This window comes from Chamaea fasciata, unplaced genomic scaffold (assembly GCF_029207755.1).
Source record: "Chamaea fasciata isolate MVZ Bird 193981 ecotype frontalis unplaced genomic scaffold, bChaFas1.0.hap1 SCAF_3, whole genome shotgun sequence".
Lineage (NCBI taxonomy): Eukaryota > Metazoa > Chordata > Aves > Passeriformes > Sylviidae > Chamaea > Chamaea fasciata.
The window spans coordinates 16,783,321-16,807,233 of NW_027094088.1; the positions used below are offsets into that span (position 1 = coordinate 16,783,321).

The following is a 23,913-nucleotide window of genomic DNA, read 5'->3' on the forward strand; positions in this document are numbered from 1 at the left end:
GCTGTGTTAAACCCAAGTGTTTAACATCTAAAGTTGTTTTGTAGGCATGAAACTAAAGGAAAAAAACAAAATGTGAATATGCTATCAAGATAAATTGGTAATAAATGTATAATTCTATACTTAGTGCCATGGAGGGTGTGCTGGGCTCGCTCATTCAGCTGTGAAAGATTTTAATATTAAATTCCACTTTCTGCCTGAGAATTAATTAAGAATGAGTAGACTCTGCATAGGTTGTATGGTTTGAAATAGCTTGTGATTTATGTGAACTTTTTGCTATATTGCAGGTTCTTCAGCAAAAGCACTTGTGAGTTTGAAAGGTAAGAAATTAATATGGTATTTACTTGTACACAGTCTGAGATTCAGGTGTATTTAGTTTCTGGCTTCAGAAAGTTCAAGAAAATCACAGGCTTTTTTGTTGAAATATGATTGGGTTTATTGTAGGTATTTGTAGTTCTATATAATAATAATCCTCGGCAGTTGAAACTACATATATTGTGGTGTATTTAGACACTGTTCTTCTGGGTGAAATTCCTGAAATGTGTTTTTTCTTCAAAAGTACTGCCTAGGCATCAAGTTTGATGAGAAGATTGGGGTAATCTTTCATCTCTTGAGGATGAGATACAGGAAGGATTCTTACTGAGACCTGTACATGTGACAAAATTTACATTAAGAAGGCATTTCACAGTTTTATGGTGTTCTCTGTCATCAACTTGTGGGCTAAATCAAAAACCTGCTGCTTATATTTTTTTCTATGAAGTTGTCTTCATGAACATTCATACAAATTTTGAATACTTCCAATTTGCCCAATAATTAAAGCTTCTTCATGTGTTACAAGGCTTTTGTTACACAAGGAAGAGGGTACAGTCTCTTGAATATGTTGTAACTAAGGTAGATTTGTTGCAATAAAATTTTATTTATTTGTTAGTGTACACCCACTTAATAATTTTCCAGAACTAGAAGATGTCTATGTCTTGCAGAGCTTTGCTTTGTCCAGGTTTCAGTTACAGCCATTGTTCAGCTGTTGATTTGTGTCAGCCTGACAGTGGAAATAATTGATTCAGCACAGGTTTCAAGAAATCTAAACGTTGTCATAAGTAAAAAATACTTGTTTATGTTTCTCCTTGTAGTGAAAATCTCCTTCAGTTTTTTTTTAAATTAATGTTAAGAACTATTTAATAAAAATATTGGAATCTAAAATCTGTTTGTTACTGAATTCAAAGATGTTGAAAGTAAATATTTTAGTAGTTGATGATGTTATACTTGGTTTTGGACAGCAGTTATATTAAAACATACACATTCATAATTGTATATTAATGATGTACTTTCTTCAAAACAGAGGGAAGTTTATCCAGTTCATGGAATGAAAAATATAATTCTCTACAGAAAACACACATTTGGAAAAGCAAGAATGCTGGTTCTGCTGTGGAAATGGTAAGAAGCAATAAAAAGCTTCAGGGTTAGTAAAACACCATACAGTGAATCAAATGTAAGGCTCGCAAAAAAAGGCTGAGATTTATAGTTTTGTTATGTCCAAATGTGAAACTATGTCCTTCACAAGCACTTTGCATAAGAGATGAAAACATATTTTTAAAATTAATAAACAAACACGTTAAATTGCTGACCTCGTTCAGGATAGGTCAAAATAATTTCCTCTCTGTTTTTTTTGTGTAAAGCAAGTGCTGTGTGAAGTGTTTGTACTGTATCTACCACCTTGCGCTTAGAAGTCACCAATTCTGATCATCTATTTTTGTATCTCATGAAGTATCTCACTTCTAATTATGGCTGGGAACTGAAGCATAAAGGAGAGGAAGGGAAAATGTCATAATGCACTTTCATCATTGTGCCTTCTGGGGGGCAGATCTTAATAAAAGTAAAGGACTGTCAGTGAAATTTGTGTATTCTGGGAACTTTCATAGGAGGCCTTACATTTAAGAACAACCTGGGGGTGGGGATATGAAATGTGCCTGCAGCTTCCAATGGTGTTTGGGTTGACCATTTCAGTCTTGTGGTTTGTTTTTGCTTAGCTCTTTGTTTCTTGTCGTGTGATCTTCTCCCTGGTATTTATTTTGGTAGGATTCATACAGATGCAGATGTACACAAATGTTGCTATGTGTTTATGCTAGAGAGCATAAAGTCTACAAAATGCAGTTCCAGACAGAGACCAGAACTTTGTGAAGACCCTTAGTTCCTGCAGTTCATATCACAGTTTTCAGCTGCTTCCCAGGAATGCCCATCATCTCACAGAAACAAGCCTTACTACTAACTTAGAAGATCACGTGCTAAAGACCTGAAGTGACTGACTGTAACATCTGTATAAAAACTTTGTCAGTCTTTAGGTGTGGTGGCTGTAGGGGGCAAAAACATGGAGTCAAACTTTGAATGTAGCTCAGTGCTCTGCAGAAAGCTGGGGGAAGGATCAGAGCGTAGTCTGACATGTTAGTAGTGACCCTGTTGCTAAGATGTGATGGAGTAGTTTGAGTTTACTGAATGCTGAAAGTTTTGAAGACATGTTTTACTGCTGGTTGTAAACTCTTTCCAAAAATGCCTGACCTGTTTAGCTACTGTGGATGATACCTTTTTGCACCACTTGTTATTTTGCTCTGGTGTGACGCACAGAGAGTCCAGAGTGATGAGATACACTTCTCATTTTGGATAGTTCTTTGCAGCAGAGTTTGGCAGTTTCTGTTGAGAGTTGTAAAACAGTGTGCTTGGTCTGGATCATGATGATTTGGTTGTCTTGTCAATATATAGTTCCTCTGTCCAGTGTGTCTTTCCTAGTTTGTAATATCTACCAGGAATTAATGTTTTCTTCTGTGTGCTTCATGTGCTTATGTGCCTATCACATACAGAGCACTTCTGTTACTTAAATACACTTGTGCAGTTCTTTATAAAATATATATCATTTAGAATAAGAGAGGCACATTTCCTGGGAAAGCCCTATGTTCAGATGGCATGGAACAGACAGATTTTAGCTACCATTGATTAATTTAATAGAAAATATCTCTTTTGAAGCATTTAACCAGTCAGATGTATTAAATGTCTTTGTAAAGTGCGAATGCTTGTTAATGAAGTTTTATTTAACTGTGTTAATTTATTTTATCTCTGGCTCTTTTGTTGGGCCACAGAACCTTCATGGAAGGAAAGGAAAAGCTGCTTCCCCTCAGTGCTGACAGCCAGTCACAGGTTGCTCTTTTGTCCTCAAGTGAAGGCAGTCTTTTGTCATAGGGTCAAATGTTGAGAAATAACAAAATGAATTTTTTTCATGACACATTTGCAGTATCATTTCTTGGTTTTAGTCAGCCTTGTAATTCTTTCTGAGCTATAGCAGTACACAAGTAGATTTTACTTAGCATAAATTCTAAATTCTTTTTTCTAAGATTGTCTCATAACTTACTCAAGATTTAGTTTCTTCAGACTCAATCTTCTTAGCATTTTGCTATGTAGATACTTTCAATGAGTTTAAAAACCAACAAACACACATCACTTTATTAGAAAATTCTTGCTAAAATTCTATGTAGCTGAGAACATACAGAACAAATACAGTGTTTGAAAAAACTTGTTTTTGATTCAAAATTCAAAACAAATCGTTTAACAGATGTACTACTTATATCCAAGGCAAGCTAAGATACACAAGTGTTTAGACACCTAACTCTAATGGAAACAAGTGGGAGTTAGGCTCTAAATACTTCTATGAAACTGGGCCAGCAGTGTAGTAATGGTTATAGTTAGCACTGGAAAAGCCTGGAATCTTGAATTCCTTCTCCCAGTCCTTAGATCCCTAAGTGCTAGGAGGCACTATTTATTGTGTACTGTGTGCCTGAAAACCAGCAGGTGATAAGAGAAGAGGCATTTAATTTCTCTCACTGTGAATTCTGTGCAATAACAGAGCAATCAGGTTTCTTGCTTGTAATTCCTAATTTTGTTCTGTACAGCCCTTCAGAAATTCCAAACGGAGTCGACTCTTCAGCGAAGAAGATGACAGACAAATAAACACAAGGTCACCCAAAAGAAATCAGAAGGTTGCCATGGTTCCACAGGTACCTACATACATGTATGGAGGTATTTTTACCAAAGAGGGGAACAAGCCTATCTGTTTTAGTTGAAAATTAGAATATATTATATATATATATATAATATTAGAATATATTGCTTTTCAAGTGGCATTTTTGGTTTATGAATCATCTTGTGAGGAAAACTGTTCCTAGAAGTAAGCCACAATTCAAAAAGTTTAATATTATTCTTTCTTACAACTGGTTTCCTCAGTTTGTTTATGGGAGTGCCTATTCTTTGTGATCTTGGCATGAACACACAGAGCTAGAAAGGATTCCAGACTAACTGCCCATCATGCTCCTGCAAACAATCATCTTCTGTAGTCAGCAAAAATTTATTCAGCTTGAGTTTAAAACTGCCTATGTTTCTTGCACTGATTACATAATTGAGCAGGCTGCTATAGAATTTAATGTATCCCAGCAAGTTAGGGACTTGCTCTGGATTTGTAGCCTGTGTTCATGGCCAGCTTTACCTTCTTGATCCCCTAAACCAGGATATCCTGTAATGCTAAAGTCCTTAGTTCAAAGAGCTTGTTTTTCCATTCTCCACTTGATTGTCCACTCCTTGATATAGCACAAAAAATCAGCTGTAATTTGCCAGCCTTTATTTGCTATGATAGAAAGGGAAACATGTCTTAGTTTCAGTGAATTAGCTCTGTAGTACCTTTGTCATCCTCATCATTTCTCTGTGCCATCACCTTATGAGGCTGAATTTACCTCACTGAAGAAGTGCTATTTGGATACTGCTCTGATTTGCTTTCTGAGCTGTGCTGTGCAGTGTCTGATGTGAAAAGCTTGACACTCGCCATTTAGCTGAGTCTGTTCTGCCAGAGGTGAGAACCATGACATTTCTCTTCATTATCATAATTTCTTAAGAGTAGAAAGACTTGGTAATGTTCTAAACCAAGTTGTTTTGTGCTTAAATGTCTGATTCTGGAGGTCCAATGATTGCTAGATAAACATTTGTGAGGGACTGTAGCTGTTGTAGTTCACAGATTTTGCTGTCCCGCCGGGCTTCGTTTCAGTGGAAGAAAGGGGACCTGTACCTACTGCAGCAGCAGCCAAAAAAGTGCCTACCTTATGCTTTATCCTGTTATTGCTGCTACTTAAGTCCAAAATACCTAGAATGTCTGGGGAAGGATGACAGTTGATGATGGCATGGGGACCCAGTTAAACCTATAGTCTCAAAAAGCTGTTATTTTTTTGCAGAAAATGTTTTCTTTCTGTCAGCTAAAACAGCCATCCTTGGAACAAAATTACGGAATTTTTTTTTATGATCTTGTTTAAACACAGTTCTATCTATTATGCAAGCAATCTAAGACAGTGTCTTTCCTGTGATTTATCAAATAGCTTTCAAATGTAGGTAAAACTTGATTGCTCGTTTCTCTTGCAGTTTTCTAAGCAGACACTCTGCTCAAAGCTTTGGCTGTGTTACTTACCTGTCCTAGCTTAAGCGCAGCTTAAGAAGAGTGAGCAAGAGTAGAAGTTCTAGTGCAAATCTAGTGTTGCTGACATCTGAGCTGCAACACCAGTTATGCTCACCTGAGACAGTCGGCGGGGCCTCAGATTTTGAAGTCTGTATGTGTTTTAGTGCCATGCTGTTGTTGCCAATGATGTAGTTTTCAGTGCTGGAAAATGTTTCCGTTAAAAAAACTTTGTATGGAGACAATGGTATTGATCCTGTAAAAATTTGCTGTCTGGTCTGTTTGATTGCATTGCTGATATAATGCAGTAAGGGTTGTTATAGATCTGCAGGAAAAACATTGCCATGAAACAATATGTACAGACTTTTATCAGGAAAATCTAGTTTATCTGAATGCTGAAAAATATTAGATTCTGCTTAACTCTTTCTTTTTTTTACTACATAGAAGTTTAGTACGACAATGTCCACACCAGAAAAGAAAGTATCACAGAAGATTGGTTTACGGCTTCGTAACCTGCTCAAACTGCCCAAAGCTCATAAGTGGTGCATATATGAATGGTTCTATTCAAATATAGATAAGTATGTTTGGTTTGTATAATTACCTCTTATTAGTATAGAAACAAGTAATTTTCTGAAACTGAGCTGCATAGTTCCATATATTGGTTAGATACTCCAATTACTAGTAAATTACTAGTTACTGAAAACTATTTTGTTTGGTGGTGGTGGGTATGTTTCTTTTTTCTAATGAGCAATGTATATGCTCTTTGTTCTTTGCAACGACCAACTTTAGAAAATCTTCTATGGAAAGCCTTCCTTTATGGATATAATTTTCTTTTTATCACCTCTGCCTCTACCAGATATCAGATTTTATTCATAATGCTCTTAGCATCTGAAACATGAAGATACGAGAAAACTTAGACTTTTCTGAACCCTTGCATCAGTGTTATACAGAGGAGACAGGAAGGCCACTGCTTCTTCATAAAGTGCTGCTTTCCTAAAAGGTGTAAATGTTGGTATTAAGGATTTTTTTCCCATCATCCTGTTTTTATTGTGATCACTAACAGAGCTTCAGGCTGTGACTCTTCAGCTCTTGTTCAGACTTCAGCATCCTTCTTGGATCTCCTAGTGTATTTCCTGGACCGTTTCTGCAGTTTGTGCCTTAGAGTTTTTGGCACTTGTTCACTTAATGCCACTAGCACAGTGGTGTGAATTGTTTAAAAGATACAATTCAATTTCTAAAATGTAAAAAACATTATTGATGAATGGGATCTTAAAGTCTACACTGTTTGACTAATAGATGCAACACAAGTGTTTAATATTCTAAAGAATGGCTTCAGAGCTAACAAGCATTATTTTCCAGAAAGTACAAACAAAATAATTACTGTTTTTCTTTCCTATTTTAATCACAATTGCTGTAGCTTTTTTCCCTTAACTGAAAAGGCAGTCATAGCAACAGAAAAACATTTTGGCATATATTCATCAGAAGTGGAAAAATTTCATGTCCATTTTAGTTAGTTTTAAATTCATCATCTCTAGGATTTAATTACTTTGAAAGAAGTAGTCTTTTTATGCTCTTCCTCCACTTACTTGAAAATAAATGAACAAAACAAAAAACCTCAACTTATTTCTAGGAGTAATTTTAGTGTGTGACATTTTTAATAATGATTTTTCAGGAGACCAAGAACTTTTTGTTTATTCTTAAAGAATTGTCTATGAAACTTTAGGTCTATCACTGGACTAGAATTTAGAATTTTAGCAGGTAATTCTGAAATCCTATTTGATAGTTATCCATGTATGCAGGTGTGGTGGGTTCTCCTTGGCTAGATGAGGTGCTGATCAAAGCTGCTCTATTACTCCTCATCTGGACACAGGAGAGAAAATGTAACAAGAGGGTCAAAGTCTGAGATAAGCACAGGGAGAGACCACACCACTTACTGTCATGGACAAAACAGACTTGACTTTGGGAAATTAGTTTAATTTATTACTAATCAAATCAAAGTAGGATGATAAGAAATAAAATCAAATCTTAAAAACACCTCCCTTCTTCTTGAGCTTTATTCCCAGTCCTCTCTTCTCTGTGTCCAACCCCCCATAAGCACAGGGGACAGGGGGTTGTGGTCAGTCCCTCACCTGTTGTTTGTCTGCTGCTCCTTCCTCCGGGGGAGGAGTCCTCCCACTTCCATGGGAGCCAGTTCTTTGCAAAGTTCTCCAACCTGAGTCCTTCCCACAGACTTCACAAACCGCTTCACTGTGAGCTTCCAGGATATGCTCCTTCAGGAATAGACTGCTCCAGTGTGGGTCCCCCATGGGGTCACAAGTCCTGGCAGAAAACTGCTCCAGTATGGGCTCTTCTCCAAGGCTCTGCAGTCCTGCCAGGAGCCTGCCCCAGCAGGGGCTTCCCATGGGTTCAGAGCCTCCTCTGGGCATCCACCTGCTCCAACATGGGCTGCAGGAACATAGCTGCTTCACCATGGTCTGCAGAGGAAGCTCTGCTCTGGTCCCTGGAGCACCTCCTTCCCTGACCTTGGCTTGGTGTCTGCAGAGCTGTTTCTCTCAGATACTCTTACATCTCTGTCCTGCTGCAATTGCACAGGGGTTTTTTCCCCTTCCTGGCTTTGTTATTTCAGAGTCACGACCGCCCTCATCAGCTGGTTCATCCTTGGCCAAGGGTGGGTCCACCTTGGAACCAACTGGTGTTGGTTCTGTGGGATACGGGAGAAGTTTCCAGCAGCTTCTCAAAGAAGCCACCCCTGCAGCCCCCCTCTGCCAAAACCTTGCCTTGCAAATCAAATGAGCTTGTCATGCTCATGAGATATGACCACGTTAAAATATAAAATAGTTTACTAAGAGATTGCATATCTTTGGAAGGAAGACTTTGATATATCTTGTTTGGAGTGATGTGATATAATAAGAAGCTTAAAAAAGTTTAAATCATAGAGCTATCAACTGACAAAATATGGCTCACTGTGAGTCTCCAAATATTTTAATCAAATTATTGCATCCAAAATTGAAATAAATAAAATGCCATGTCTGCTGTAAGTTTTTGAAATGCTTTTATTTCTACAACTATCATCTGTGGTTATTAGACTATTGAAGCTGTTTCAGTTGGATTCTCTATATACTACTTCAGTGGACTGTTTTCTGTAAAGTCCCATTGGTTTTGGGCAGGCAGAGACTTCTGAAGTGCTACTTAGTACTACAGTGATCACAGGCCATCAGAAGCAGATGCACCTGTAACTTGCTTGCACCATTTTCCAGAACTTCCAGTGTTACGGATGCTGTGGGTTTAGAGTTTGCCTGCTTAAGGACAAGTGTTAGTAAGAACAATCAAATATAGATTATCTTTCTCAAAAAAGAAAACCAAAAAAACCCAAACAAACAAAACACAACCAAAGAACCACCCAAGCTAAGTAGTTATTCTTTACATAGCTATCTTATGTTAGCAATAGTAAATATGGATAAAATGATACTGTTGTATACTCTTGTGTGTCTGTTTCCCGATCTTCATTGCTCATTCTTTTTGTTTTCCTTTTCACTTCATGCCACAGCTGCAGATCCTCCTACTGCAAAACTATTCTCTTCCATTCTTGCCTGAGTCTCCTTATATCTGTGCACCTTTCCTCTCTTCTGCCACCCCAGACACTCAGTTGAAGGCAGTGTTGCTTCCAAGGTCCTCTTTGTTCTGTGCTTGGGTATATTCCTCTCCAAATCCCAGTGCCCTGCAAAGAGTGGAGAACAGTAGCTTTATCTAAGATGCAGTTATCCTTTTGTTCTCGCCAGGAGGGATCTATTTCAGTTGCACGTAGTCTTTTATGATTAACCTTCTATTAGATGGGCATATCTGTTGCTGCTCCCTTGTCCCCTCAGCCTAAGAAGGATGGGGTACTAGAAAGAAAAAGGCAGTCATAAAACAGAGATAGAGATGGGTCATAGCATCAGAGAGAAATTCCTGACTTGTGCAGGTCTGTTCTCTGAACTGTCACTTCTCTCATACTGATCCTGTGCTTCACCATGGAGTCAGGGGAGGATACAATAGAAGTCTCACCTGTACAGCTGTAGAAAATGATGAGTTGGTTCAATTTCCTGTATTTTGGAAACCTCTGTTGGGAATCTGAGTTACAGTTGAATGAATTGATGAAAAAGGTACTGTCTGTCTGTTTCTCAGTACCGCATTGTCCTTACCTTTGCTCTCAATATTTCACTCTCTGGTTTCCTTCAGTGTGTTGCAGAATCATCATGACACTGAGCTGACTTTGCTGAAGTTTCATTTGGTGCCTTTATATATGTTACAGAGCAGGATTGTAAGGATGAATTACATGTATTTCTCTGCAGTAACTAGAGAAAGGAGCAGTTTTAAATGTCAGTGGTAGTAAGAGTCGAAGAACAATAGTCCTGGAAACTTCCTGATTTTGTTTTTGGCTGAATTAAAATTGTTCTTTCAACAGGAGTGTCTCGTTTATGTGACTAATTTATATTAATTTTTAAAATGTGTTTCTGATGGTGGATGTCTTTTGGAATCTTGTGACAAAAGTTTACTTAGTGTGGTTAACATAGAACTAATTATGTTTCGACAGGCCACTATTTGAAGGAGATAATGATTTCTGTATATGCTTGAAAGAATCTTTTCCAACTTTGAAAACCAGAAAACTGACAAGAGTAGAATGGGGGAAAATCAGGCGATTAATGGGAAAACCACGGAGGTAATTTTTTGCTTTCTTTCAGCTATTTCTTACATGTAGTTTTGATGTTACTGGAATTGTTCCTTTTAAAAAAAATTGCATTCAAATAGTAGAACAAAATATCTTAAGAGTAGTAAAACTCATTTTATTGAGGTGTTCTCTGAGCACCTCTCTCCCACACACACCCAATTCCTTAAATGCATGTGTCCATGTATTTTTCATGAGCCTATGCTTGAAAAGTTCTCTTCTCACTCCAGATAACTGAGTGTCCAAGCTGGGATATGTTAAAGTTGTTACTGTATCTTTTATACTGCCTTGCTTCCTGGCCTGGAAGAACTGGCCAATTTTTCTGTCTATGATCAGCTCTTCCTGGGGAAAACAAGTGCACATTTTCACCTCATTTATTTTATTATTGTTTTTAAACCATTTTATAGATCCTCAGCTTTTCCTAGATTGTCTATCAAGACATAAAAAAGATAAAGTCACCCATAAAGTAGTGTCCATTGTGGAGAAGAAGCCAGAATTTAATGAAGACATAGTGTATTTTTCTAATTTAGAATTTTTAATTCTTAAACCCTCTAATTCAGCTCAGCCTTTTCACAAAACCTACACAATTTAACCTAGACAAGGCTAAGGGAGGATCCCATTTTTCTGTATAAATATTTGAAGGAAAGGTACAGAGAAGATAGGGCCCCGTTTTTTTCCAGCATTATCTGGAGACAGGAAAAGAAGGAATGGGCACAAGTGAGGTGGTGGAAATCTCTATCCTTAGATGTACTCAAAGGCCCTCTGGATGTGGTCCCGGGAAGCCTCCTGGAGGTGATTCTGCTGGAGGTGTTGGAGGAGATAATCTTCAGGGGTCCTTTCAAACTTGACCACCCTGTCATTGTATAAGTAGTGTTTCATAAATTAATCAGCCTTTTATTTTTGTAAATGCAAACACTAAAGCACTGAATCCATTTCTTCAGAGATCACTGAGTCAGATTATAGTTTGCGTGATGGAGACCATTTCATCTTCCGTACCTGCAAACAACATAAGTAAAAATCATCAGTCAAGGGAAGGCAGCAGAGCCAGCTTGAAAACAGCTCCTCTTGGAAAGATGTTCATGTAATTTGAGCTTAACTTAGATAGCTTTTTGTTCCTTTGTTGTCATGCTTCCTGCTGGGAGAGAAATCGTGCATTTGGAGGTTAAGTCATCAATTTCTCGTTTGACTTTTGCCAAAAGCAGTTACCTCTCTAAAAGATCAGCTTGCCTCATTCAGCAGTCTAGTGGAGCATTGGTAAAACTTCAGAGTCTTAGAATGGTTTGGGTTGGAAGGGACCTTAAAGATTGTCTGATTCCAGCAGGGGTTGGGATCAGGGGGTGCCCTGGGCAGGGAACCTTGTCTACATCAGATTGCAAAACCCCATCCAACCTGGTGGGTTGCAAACTTCCTTTTGTTTTTCAGTGGTTCTTTGGGTTGGTTTTTTGCTTTTTATTTTTTTAAGCCATGGGGAGAGTGGTTTTGGGTTTGATTTGGGTTTTTTTTTTTTTTGTTCAGCTATCATAGAGTTATTTTTTTGAAAAAGAGAGATTCATGCCAAAGGAACCAAAGGTCTAAATGGGCAGAAAATTGTTTTATCTGAATTCTGAAGTAGAAGTATTTGAGTGCATAAAGAGTCTGATTGTTTGTTATTGCAAACTTTGAGTTACTGCTTTATAGTAATATGAAATAAGCATTCCTGTTTGCTTTTTATTTCTTTCCTTTTTTTTTAAATTACTGGTAGTCTCTTTGAAAATGTCGGGAGTGGTCTTTGGCCTTAGTTTTAAAAGACTTTGAATTATTCTAAATTATTTAAATGCTTTTTCAAGACATTTCTCCTCTACCTGTAGAACACAGATTTTTTTGTTTTACCATTCTGTTAGAAATTCCTTCTGTCTGTCCTCATCGTATGGAACTAAGCTACATACCATGTCAACACTGATATCTCCCCATGAGGGATTAAAAAGAAATAATTAAGACATTTTGCACCCACAGTGTTGATGGCAGAGGATAATAGTGTCTCTGTGATAGTTATGCACATGGTTCGTTGTTGTTGGGGTTTTTTTTTGTTTAAATATATTGTAGTATTTTCCTAAGTCTGCTGATACCTTAAATGTCCTATCACACATCAACAGTGTGTTTGATTGGCACAGCAGTATTCTTCATGAGAGCCTGCAAAGCTTGTAAGATTCCTGTAGACTGTGGGGAAAGATATGCTGCAGGAAAAGGAAGAGGTAATAGTTAGTTTTGTGTACTCTGTGTAAACTTAATTTGGCTTGTGAAATAGCAGTGGATATGAACTAAGCTTAGATCTGATTGTCCTGCCACTACATGATGGTGGTGATCCCTCTGTTAATTCAAAATCTCACAAGCAAGGTAAAAACTGAGAAGAATGTTCAACCCCTTAAGACGTATCTGACCTGCATTTTGCAACTTGATATTCACAGCCCACTGCAAGCATTATTTCACACCTGTTCTTCACCAGTAGTAAATATGAAGTCAATAGCATCAATAAATGAGAATATCCAAGTAAGGTCTTCAGAAGTTTCCCAACCACCATCCCTTCCTACATCTGCCACATCCCTTTCCAGATATTTTAAATTGCTAATAGGACTACTGGAATAATACATAATTCCAGGTAAACACATTCTGCTCTTTGGTGGTAAACTGGTGAGTGGGACACACACCTACAGCCTCAATCTTCAACAGAATTTCTAGGCTGTACAAAGACTAGTGGTGGTTTTTGTGCTGATGGTGGTTGGAAAGCCTCATATGGGAGCCTTCAGTGCAGTGCATCTGCATCACCTGGCAAAAGTACCTCACAGCTTCAGTTCATTCTTGCTCATGTTTTTTTCCCATGTCTTGCTTAGGACTAGGATCTCATCAGTGTTAACACTGGGAGAAAACAGGTGGCCTATGCCCCACATAACCTAGAAAACACGTATAAGATAAAAGGCAACCGATGTGTGCATACAGAGTGTGAAACTGACGGTCAGTGTGAAACAAAAAGGTCTCAGCAGCCTGGCAGCTTAGTGCTTGCAGTCTTCTTATACACAATGCTGTGAAGAGAAATTGTGGAGAAAAGTGAAAGGGATTTGTGGAACTCTCCCAGTGAGGAGTATACAGAAGAAAACCTAAGAATGTTTGTTTCAGCATGTAATAGGAGAGTAGTAGAAGCAGATTTGGAAAAAGGAGCTGATTTCTTAGTACTGGGTTGGAAATGACTGAGGAACATCCTGAAGGGATGTAAATCAGAAAATAATTTGTAGTGTAGTAGAGGAAACCAGCAGCAGAGTTTACAAATGTCATCTAAAATAACTTTATAAAATAGAATTTCTCATTAATCAGTAATTAATATATAACTGTGTGAGTTCCACAGAACATGTTTAATCTGCATTTGACTGCAGTAAAGCAATTAACAAAGGTGGCAAATTATTTGATAAATAACTTTCTGCAATCAGGCAGACTTAAAAAAACATTTGTGCACCTTTTTAAAATTACTTCTTTCATTGAAACAAGAATGAAGAAACTTTTTTTTTAGTAAGCAATGAAAGATAGGATTGAGTCCTTAATGTCTTTGTGCTTTGTGCTTTTCTCCCTCATGAATCTTGCCTATTCAGTAGATTAGAAATAAAAATTAATAAAAAATAAGCACTTTGGGAGTAAGCCATCCATCTTTTAGACTGAATTTTAAGAAGGACCCTACCCGGCCCAATGGGGAAAGGGACTACTACAGATGACCTGATTTTACACAGTAGCCGCAGATCAAATAAATTTTTGTTATGATCAATCTCAGAACAGTTCATCTGCATAACTGAGATTCTGGGCTGTGCTCTGCACAGGTGCAAGGAGATGAGACAGAGAGGTGCCCTTTTATGTGCTGAGTCTGGTGCTCTTTCATACTCAGTTTGTTTAATTGAGCTAATAAGCACACATGAAAGCGATCTCCTGTGTGTCAGTCAATGCTAGCAGCCAGGGTGCTCACAGGACACCCTCCTCACACACATTGAACTGGCATCCAGGCTAGACTGGGGCAGCTTCAGCTTTGTTGTGACCCAGATGGATCCTTATAAGCAGGAAAAATCCTAAAACGTTTTACTCTTTAGATAGACTAATGCAACATCTAGTGTTCCTGAGTATTATTTTGAAATAGATTCTTGTTTTAAGAGTGAGAATTCTGAGGACTAGGATTGTCTAAATGCATTAAATGAGATTTTTTCTCTTGAACACATCACCCCAAACTTTTTCATTTTCCCTCACTGATTTTTTAAACTGCATTTTTATTTGATGTGCCTTCACATATATATGTTTTTGGTGATGAATTTAAGTATAATTTTATCTAATAATACTACAGGTGTTCCTCTGCATTCTTTGAGGAAGAGAGGTCAGCATTAAAACAGAAACGGCAGAAAATCAGACTTTTGCAGCAGCGGAAAGTTGCAGATCTTTCACAGTTCAAAGATCTTCCAGAAGAAATTCCATTACCACTTGTAATAGGAACAAAAGTTACAGGTAATTTCTTAAAAACAAACAAAATAAGCAGCCAAGTGTATTTTGGAAATATCTTACTAAGTCATAATGCATTTAGTGCACACAATTCTAATAAATGTAAAGCATCCAAAGTTTTACTAGTTTTTGTTAGTTCATTGAGAAGGTGCTTGTGAAGATTAGGTAGTATTTTTAAAACAGTGATAAGGTTTTGAGGTGCAAACTTAGTATTACTTATTATTTCTGGTGTTCAAATTGTAGGTTTTCTTACATGTCTAGTTTTTTACATATCTAACAAAATTTGGTGAGAGGGAGATGCTTAATTTCAAAATATTGAGTGTTCTCTGGTTTTAAAATCTGACCTAATACAAAACTTGAACTTTATATTTCCATAAAATAAAACTACCTGTTTTGAAACAGATAAACAATTATATTGCAGTGTAGTTGGACATGTATGCTAAACATGACATTGCCTTACTAAAAAACCTTACACATAAATGAAGAAAAAATATTGTTGAAAACATTCCACAGGTTTTGTCTAGTTTTATGAAAATTTGAATTCCTCTGTCCTGTCTGATTTTGGTCCAGGTGGTTTGCATTTTCACTTCATCATCTCCTATTCAAGCCACTACTGTTCATTGCATTTTTTGTGTTGAATACCACTGCCCTTAGCTCTTGCTGAAGAGCAGGCATGCACCACACTGCCTCTCCTCACTCTCCTAGACATGTATCCTTGAGCTGCCTTCCACACTGTTTTTTGCTAAATGTGCCGTCATCAGAGGAGGTGTTCAGAAAGAAATGCTGTGCAAAATTATCTGGAAATTGACTTTTGTCTGCAAAATCTGTCGGTCAAAAGGTATTGGATATGAAATAGTGGGAGTTTCTTAGGCTTAAGTGTAGAGCTAAGAATTAGATCTGGGAAATACTTGACCTTCAAACTTAAATTTTGTAAAAAATTTGGTAATATTTCTATTGCACACTTTTTTTTTTTCCTCAGTTTGCTCTTTTCCCATTTAATCTATGGCCTTTAAGTATACATATGAAAAATACTTGGAAAAGATGTAATAAATCTGTTTTGTTGTTTGTATCATAGCATTGAGATGTTTTGTTTCTTGGTTCTCCTGTTGTTTTTTTCAGCTCGTTTGCGAGGTGTCCATGATGGTCTGTTCACTGGACAAATAGATGCTGTAGACACTCTTAATGCTACCTACAGAGTGACTTTTGACAGGGCAGGTCTTGGAACACACACAGTCCCAGATTATGAAGTTCTTGTAAGTATTAATGACATGTTGTAAAAGTAGCTGTAATAAGAAAATTTAAAAAAAAAAATCTCAATGATATGCTTTAATCAAAAATAAGAAAAAAAAATTACACCCAGGTGGTATTGCCATAAAGTAGAAACAAACATAACAGATGCATAGGAAATTCCAGGGTCATGAACTTTTACTGCTTATGGTTTTACAGAACAGGATAACCCTCTATGATTAAAGCATAATGGCTCAGGGTGGAATGATTTACTAGAATTGTAGGCTGTTACAGTAGCTTGAGTTCAATATGAAGAAATACAATGAGTAGTAAAAGATCCCAAAGAGAATTCTGCAGTGGGATCCTGCCAGGATTTGCAGAAAATGTTCAAGAAAACCTGATCCTTTGTGATTTGCCGAAGTCAGGAAAGGCCTGTGGAAGTTGCAAACAAGGATTATGAGTTGACCGAACTTGTGCTAGTGAAGCTACCTGGGAGGATGTTGTTTTGGTCAAACAACTGGATATTATCACCCAGCTCCTAGGTTTCCAGCCTGGACTGAAAGATTTCTGGAGGGACCTCACTTTCTTTTGTATCTTGTGTAGTGTTGGATCTACGTAATTCTTCTAGTCTCTGTCCTGATCTGAGTTTGGAGCCTCTGCTGAACTCCTGTTGTGATTTGTCTGCCTATAGCATTTTCGGAAATGTTCATGCAGGTTTTATTAGATGTGATGCCAGAACACTTTGGAAACTCCAGCAACATATTAGGATTTTGAAGCTCCTGCCTAGACCAAAAACAGAATGTTAATCTTTTCATGCTGTTGGGTTGGGGTGTGGATAGGCACGGCTAGTCCAGATCCCAGAAATAAATTACGTGTTTCAAAAGGGTAAAAATTAATCATACACTGAAGTATATCCTTCCTTTCCCTTTCCCTGTGTGGCAGAGCAATGAGCCTCATGAAACCATGCCGATCGCGGCCTTTGGACAGAAACAACGGCCATCACGCTTCTTCATGACTCCTCCCCGATTGCCATACACACCTTCACTCCAGTCTCCAATCACTGTAAGTTACTCTTTTCAAGGGGTATTAAACACTGAAGGATTTTTGGTACATGTTGAAGCTGTTACCTTAAAAAGTTTTTGAGATTAATTTTCTGATGCTATTTAGCAAGATCAAAATTTTAGCAACACCCTCTAAAAAGAAGCTATTCATTTAGATGTTTTATCCTTTATAGGACAGTGATCCTTTATTAGGACAATCTTCATGGAAAAACAAAATTTCCGGCACAGATAGTGAAACACTAGGAGGCTTTCCAGTAGAATTCCTTATTCAAGTGGTAAGTATTAACTGCAGCTCTTAATTTTGTTGTTTATTGTCCTTTTGTGTTTATTCTGCCAATTCTTCTGCAGTTCAATGACCTTCTGTTAATTTATGACAGATATGGAAATCACCAAATTAACTTTTGAAGAGATGTTCATACTTGTTTTTATTCTCCCCTTCTTAATTTTCTCACTTGCTTTTAACCTTTGAAATATACTGCTTTTCAGACCACACAGGTCTTCAAAAGTCTTTTTATTTTCCCAGCTCTACCATTTTATCTTAAAAAAGCATTATTTCTACGTGCAGACTTTAAGACTATTTATTTAAAATATACTGGCATTGTGCAAAGAACATGCATATATTATCATATATGTTTTGTTATATAATGTTCTACCTTCTTGGAGAAGAAAAGCAGCACTCATTTCCATGCAAGCAAACATTCGTTTTATAGCTAACACTACACAGAAAATACTTTTTTGTCTTCACCTTTACGAAATAATTTTTCAGAGTGGTTTTGGTGCACCAGTTCAGAAGAGCACAGACGTGTAAGGTGAGGTTCACTGAATATTAAAACACACTGAAGCATTTTCCAGGATGATGGAAGAATGTAATTGCTCATGTTGGCTTAGCTTAAGATCAGTGATTGAAGTCTTTAACAAGGAATGCAGTTTTGAACAAAGGAGATTGGAATGACTCATGTTTAAAATACTAAGAACTGAGAAATAAAATGCCTCTCAGATTTTAAAGTCTGTGTAATTGGTCAAAAGAGTAAATTTGTGTCAGTAGCTCACATGACACAGTAACATTTGGGCCATTCAACATAATGAATTTTATTTGACAGAATCATCTATTCAGCTTTTTTAGAGGAAACTTGCATGAAGCTGATTTTGAAAAAGGTGGCATGGCATCTAGCTTAGCTAAAAAAATTTAAAATAGATGTGGTTGCTATAAGATTAATTATGGGAAAATTGACATACACAAAAGATAAAGTCTTTATGCATCTAAACTGTATCTGCAGCTGTCCTGTTTGAGTTATGGAGTATGATCAGTAAGACTAGGTAACTAAGGTGTATTGAGCTTTACATCTACTTGGTGCATCAAATGCATCTGTTTATGATATTGTTTCTGCATTTTAAATATGAAAATGTGTGATTTGTCGGTCACATCTGGTTGTGTATTACTACTCCGTGTAAGGAAATGTGAGTTCTACAAGTATAGACGTCTTGCTTGTATTGCAAATGGTGGCATTTTACAAAGATATCACATTAATATGTATTTTTGCTTGAAGATTTTCAAAATGCTTTGAAAAAAATCAATCCACAGATTTTTGGCGTTTGTCTATTTAAGCAACAACAAAGAATCACGGGGCTTAAGCGTTTCTGGAAGAACTTGCAGCATTATTTTTAAGAATCAATATTTTTAATTAGGAGTTTGAGGAGGTACTGAAATCTGGTGTTGTGAAATACATGAGACTGGTGAATGCTGGTTATTAATTGTGCTGTATTCATCAGTCCAGATGTATTTCTATGTTAAGGGTTGCTGCTCAGGGTATTCTAGCCTTTCTGATAAACTGATACTTAAAAAAGTTAAATCCCTTTTTCTGATTTAATGTTGATTCAGGAAGTAAATGGTCAAAAACTATTTGATTCCAAGATGACATTCTGGAAAACTGTTGCCAGGCAGTTACTTGTAAGACCACAAAGAAACAATTTTATGGGAAGAATTTTGGACAAAACAAAAAGTACAGAGCACACCTTATCTGAAATTAATTTGGAAGAAGAGGAAGTGAATCCAAAATCACATGCATACAATGACAAATAAATGTTAGGGATATTCTCTTTCCCTATAACTTGAAGTTGTAAGCAAGCATTGGGACTTGTAACAATTACTTTAGTCATTGTTCTACACTGTCTTAGTTTTTCTAAATCTTTATATTTTTTACTACGTGTTACATTTTGACATCTGAGACTGTGGACTAATGTATTAGATGGCTGGCTCAAAAATTAACATGATACTAAGAATAAAGTCAGAAATAAATGAGTAATAGTTTTTTTAAAGGTCTTTCATGCTTAATTCATTATGTAATGTATGCTTAAATATTTCATATGCTATATGGCAGGTCAAAATCAATAGATTGCATTTGTACATTCTAGCCAGTATTTAAATTTGGAGGATGTTTCTCCAAGTATTCAGCTACAGCTTTTTTTTATTTTCTTTCCTCCCTTCTTCCTTTTTTGTTTTGGGGTAAAAAATTCGATTGGGAGGCAGCGCTGTAGGACAAAGCAGATGTTGGCAGGATCGCTGCATGCCCGGTAGAGGGAGTGCGGTGATGCGGCACGGGCGCAGCAGTGACCTGGTGTCTGCATGTGTGGAAAGGAGGGATCTTCCAAATTTAAATCCAGAAGGAACAATCTGAAAACGGGTACTCAATTTTTGCTGTTTTCTTCTTATGAAAATTTTGAAAGTACTGCGTAGTAACTTATCACAAACTGCATTTTGAAAAGCTCATATTCTATGACTTACAAATGTAATCAGAAGTGAAAATCTAAACATTCTGTTTGGGTTGTTCCTTCATTTCTTTTAATGCGGAAAAGCATTATACTAAAAACTTGTTTCCAGTTTATTGAGAACTATAAATTACTATGGTAAACAGGATGGGTAATAATGAAAAATTCTCAAGACAAAGGAGGGCTAGACTGAATTATAGCATTCACTGGCAAATGAAAATGGAGGTCTATGTAATAAAATGTACCCCTGAAAGAAAGTTGGTGGATATGATGGATACAGCGAAAATCCTTAGAATCAGATTATCCTGATCACTGGAATATATCTTGGAATAGGATGAATATAATAGAAAATCCAATCTCATCAAATGGAGAACTAACAGTGTGCATCCTCACATATGTCTGCACGTCAAAGTAGAAGTGAAGAATCAAATGCCTTGCAGATTTGGGGAACAAATTATATATTCTGCATTAATTTGGGGACTCATCAACTTCATGAAGGAGAAGAATGTGTTAGGCAGTTGCTGGATAGTGATGACAGCAGAACTTGACAGGTAACTTTTTGGCAGCAGTGGCAGATGGTGAAGAAGCTTTTCTTCCTCCCAGGTGTTTTCCTGGCAACATGAACACTTGTGTGGTGTGTTAGAAACTAGATCAGAGAGACAACCCAGCTCACAAGTAACAATTTTGCTTTTCTTTCTTGCCCCTTCTGAATTTTTTTTTTTTTGTCATTGTCTCTTCTCTGACTGGGCTCTTCATGCAAAATGCAAAGAGCAAAAATGCAAGTGCTGGCATTGGGGGACAGCACAAGGACAGAAATGAGAAGCTGGAATTGGGAGGCTGATAACCCATGCAGTGTTGCCTCTGTGCCTCTGACTATGGCTCACCATCCATTTGTAAGATACATCTGGCAAAATATTTGGAGTAAAAGGAGAGAAGTATTGATTCCATTTTACAGGTTTAGTTTCCAGGTTTGTCATTCAGAATACTGTTACAGGCTTCCTGTGCTCACACACAGGAAAGAGAGCAGTGGATGGAAAACGATACAAAAAGGGCCACAAAAGTTAAAGACATGAAGAGCCCTTTGAGGGAGTGGAGTCTGAAAAGGCTTGGGTTGTGATTAGTCTGGTGGAAGAACAGTGGAGAAGAGGTGATTTTATTGTCTCTGAATAAACAGGGATAAAACAAGGAGGGAACACTGTTTTGAGCTGAAAACCAGCTTTGTCTGTTTGGCAATTTCAGATAACTTCCCATCCAGTGAAAAAGAATGCATTTAGCTTGGAACTTCCCAGAATATTCCTCATTAGCTGAAAGAGATCCTGGAACAATTTTCTGATTACAATTTGTGAGGGCAAGCAGCCTGGCTGCATTAAGACTGAACTTAAAAATCACAAAAGGGATTATATATAAATCAGATGTGTGTTAAACTAGGAGTTTCTATTTCTCCCAGTCACGTGTTTCACTGCTAGGATGCAGTTAACCCCTCTGGAATTTATAAAACCTGAATTTTTTTGCTCTGCTTATTCCAGTAATAAAAGTGTTGCTGGCTGTAGTGAAGCTAGGATTTCTCTCAGGGCCCTAGAGTATGGAATAGTTTTAGGAGTGATGAGTGTGTTGAAAGTGCTCCCAGTGATTTCCACTTCAGCCTGCTAGTTCCCCAGGGCAGGAGACACAGGATATTCCTGTTACGAAAGAGGGAAATGGAAAGCCCAAAATTGTTCTGTATAAAATAGATCCAATCTCTATACCAGAGATTACTGCAGGAGTTTACACAAAGGGCTGGTGCTGAGAATTGTGGGGGAAAAAAGGTGTAATGAGGTGAGTGATAAAACTGTAGTATCATGAGCATAACACCCTTCACTCTCCTTCAGCCTATTAAAAAAAAAAAAAATGTTCTTCATCCTGTAGCTGGCCATAAATCATGTTAGTCTTCCTATAGGGAATTTCAGCTGATGGATTTTAGCACTCATCAATTTAGAGCACTTGGAATCCCTTTTAAAATCTCTGGAAAATCCATCATTTAATTTTAATTAATTTTTATTTCTGCTTCTTAACTTGATCAGCAACTGAGAAATACATTTTAAATTATGAAAGAAACAGGTATGGGTTTTTTCTTTAATTTGTATGGCATTTCAAAACTGCTTCAGGACTATTCTTTCTAAAAATAGTTCCTTTGTTTCAGACCAGGTTATCGAAAATCCTTATGATCAAGAAGGAACACATCAAACAATTGAGAGAGATGAATACGGAAGCAGAAAAGCTGGTGAGAATGTTTTCTTTTCAGTTATTAAAACAGGATATGCTTTAACAGCTAATGCAAATAAATTTAATTAGGAGTATAGTCTAAATAAAACCTGTATTTTATTGCTTTCTATGACATGAAATGTCTATTATTTTTAAAGACAAGTCAGGGAGGTCATTTTTTTTGAATCTGATTCTCCTTTGAAAGCACTATGCTTTGGAAACTGATTAATAATGTTAACATCAGCATAGCACATCAGTTAACACATAAAGTAAGGAAATACTATGTACCTTGAGAATTTGGCATACAGATTTATATGGTAAGCCATTTATGCTAAAACTGTTTTGCAGATGGTAAATACTTATTATCTCAGCTTTCTGGTTAAAGCAGTTACTCATTTCAGAGATTTTTGTGTAAAGCCATGAGTGCCCTTGACTGGCATTTAAAGTTACAGTACCACAGCAGCTACAGCATAATTAGCAGCAGCAGCAGAATAGTTTTTCTTGCTAACTTTTCTAATCAGCAGTCAGTAAATCAAAATTATAAGAGTGGCTGTTCTACCACCCATGGCCATAAATTAACTTGAGAAAGCTCTCAGTCTCAGCCTTCTGCCAGCATCCATCCAGGCTGTTGTCTCTGCAGTGTACAAAAGGCTAAAGGTTTGTGGAGAAGGGTCCCTTTTATTTCTTGAAACAAAACAGTTGATCTTTCTTCCAGGTAAAATATTTGAATCTTGAAAGATGTGATTTATTGGGGTGAGATTTCTCTTTGTGCCTTCAATGATCATGTGCATGTGTGCATTTTGTTACTCTGCTTCCTACTGCCCTATCCCTGTAATTTTCTTCCTCTATGCTATGGTGTTGTTCTTCAAAACCTTGTTATCATTTCAGTTACTGCATTATTTTTCCTGTACATCAAATGTTTTGTCTTTTTATTTTGTGTGTTAGTAACTAAACTAGATGCAAAGAGAAGTAAGATTAAAACATGTCATTGCAACCTGCAACTCTGACAATGAAAAATTACCAACTCTTCTTAAATTAATTTTTTTTCTGACATATTCATACATTTGCACAGATAAGGAGATCCATAGCAATGACAATATCCTTCCTCCAGCAAGAACGTGAATGTTAGCTCAGCTATTAAATCATAAATTACCTGTGTTGTTACTTTTCTTGGTCTCCTTATTTATTCCACGAAATTGAAAGAGCAAAAAAGCAACTGGGAATGAAATCTAGAAATAGATGCTAACTTTGATACATTTTAGCTCAAGTGTAATCTGGCTAAGGACTTTGAGATACTTTGAAATTCTTCCCTGCTCTATTTCCTTTGAAAACCAGCAATGATAAAGCAACCCCCTTTACTACTCAAGGCTGTCCTGATAAAAATAGAGGATGTGATACCTTCCTATTGGGCCATATTCTTAGCTCATCTTCTAATCCTCTTTGTCATTTGGCAATCCCATCTATGTTTGTGCCACTGAGTATGTGTTGCTTCTCCTTTAAAATATGTCTTCTTTGAACAAGAATTTTTTTCTGACCCTAGCTCACTTCAACATCAATAACATACCTGAACATAAGTAAAATTGAATCCTTTGAGTTCATTCAGGTGTATTTTAATTGTCAGACTTTGGTCATAATTCATACATTTGTCATTTGGTAATTGTTAGAGTACCACTGCTGTTTGGTTTAAAGTAATCCTTTTATGAATACTTCTGTTTAATGACCAATTTAATATAGAAATAAATGAAACTGACCAAAATCAGAAATGGTACTGAATGTAGGCCATTATTATCTGACAATAACAATAAATTTACACGAGTCAGGGGATGCCTTCAAAGGAGCTATTATTGTATACAACTGTACATTTTTTGTTTCATTTTTCTTGACATCACTGTACTAGTCTGGGTTGCAGGCTAAAAACAAATTACTGTGTACATAAA

General features: G+C 36.9%; 1 protein-coding gene across 2 annotated transcripts in view; it reads left to right on the plus strand.

Annotated features, from left to right (window-relative positions):
• The window catches only part of LIN9 (lin-9 DREAM MuvB core complex component), a 38,276-nt gene that overhangs the window by 9,505 nt on the left and 4,858 nt on the right, over positions 1–23,913 (plus strand). The window contains exons 2-11 of one of the 2 annotated variants that reach the window (XM_066178158.1): positions 285–317; positions 1,337–1,431; positions 3,933–4,037; positions 5,918–6,051; positions 10,047–10,172; positions 14,530–14,687; positions 15,801–15,934; positions 16,851–16,970; positions 17,143–17,244; positions 21,915–21,995. In XM_066178158.1, coding sequence (XP_066034255.1) covers positions 285–317; positions 1,337–1,431; positions 3,933–4,037; positions 5,918–6,051; positions 10,047–10,172; positions 14,530–14,687; positions 15,801–15,934; positions 16,851–16,970; positions 17,143–17,244; positions 21,915–21,995 — 1,088 coding nt within the window. Of the gene's footprint in view, positions 1–284; positions 318–1,336; positions 1,432–3,932; positions 4,038–4,259; positions 4,883–5,917; positions 6,052–10,046; positions 10,173–14,529; positions 14,688–15,800; positions 15,935–16,850; positions 16,971–17,142; positions 17,245–21,914; positions 21,996–23,913 lie in introns of those variants that run through there. The other variant, XM_066178160.1, reaches the window with a different exon arrangement.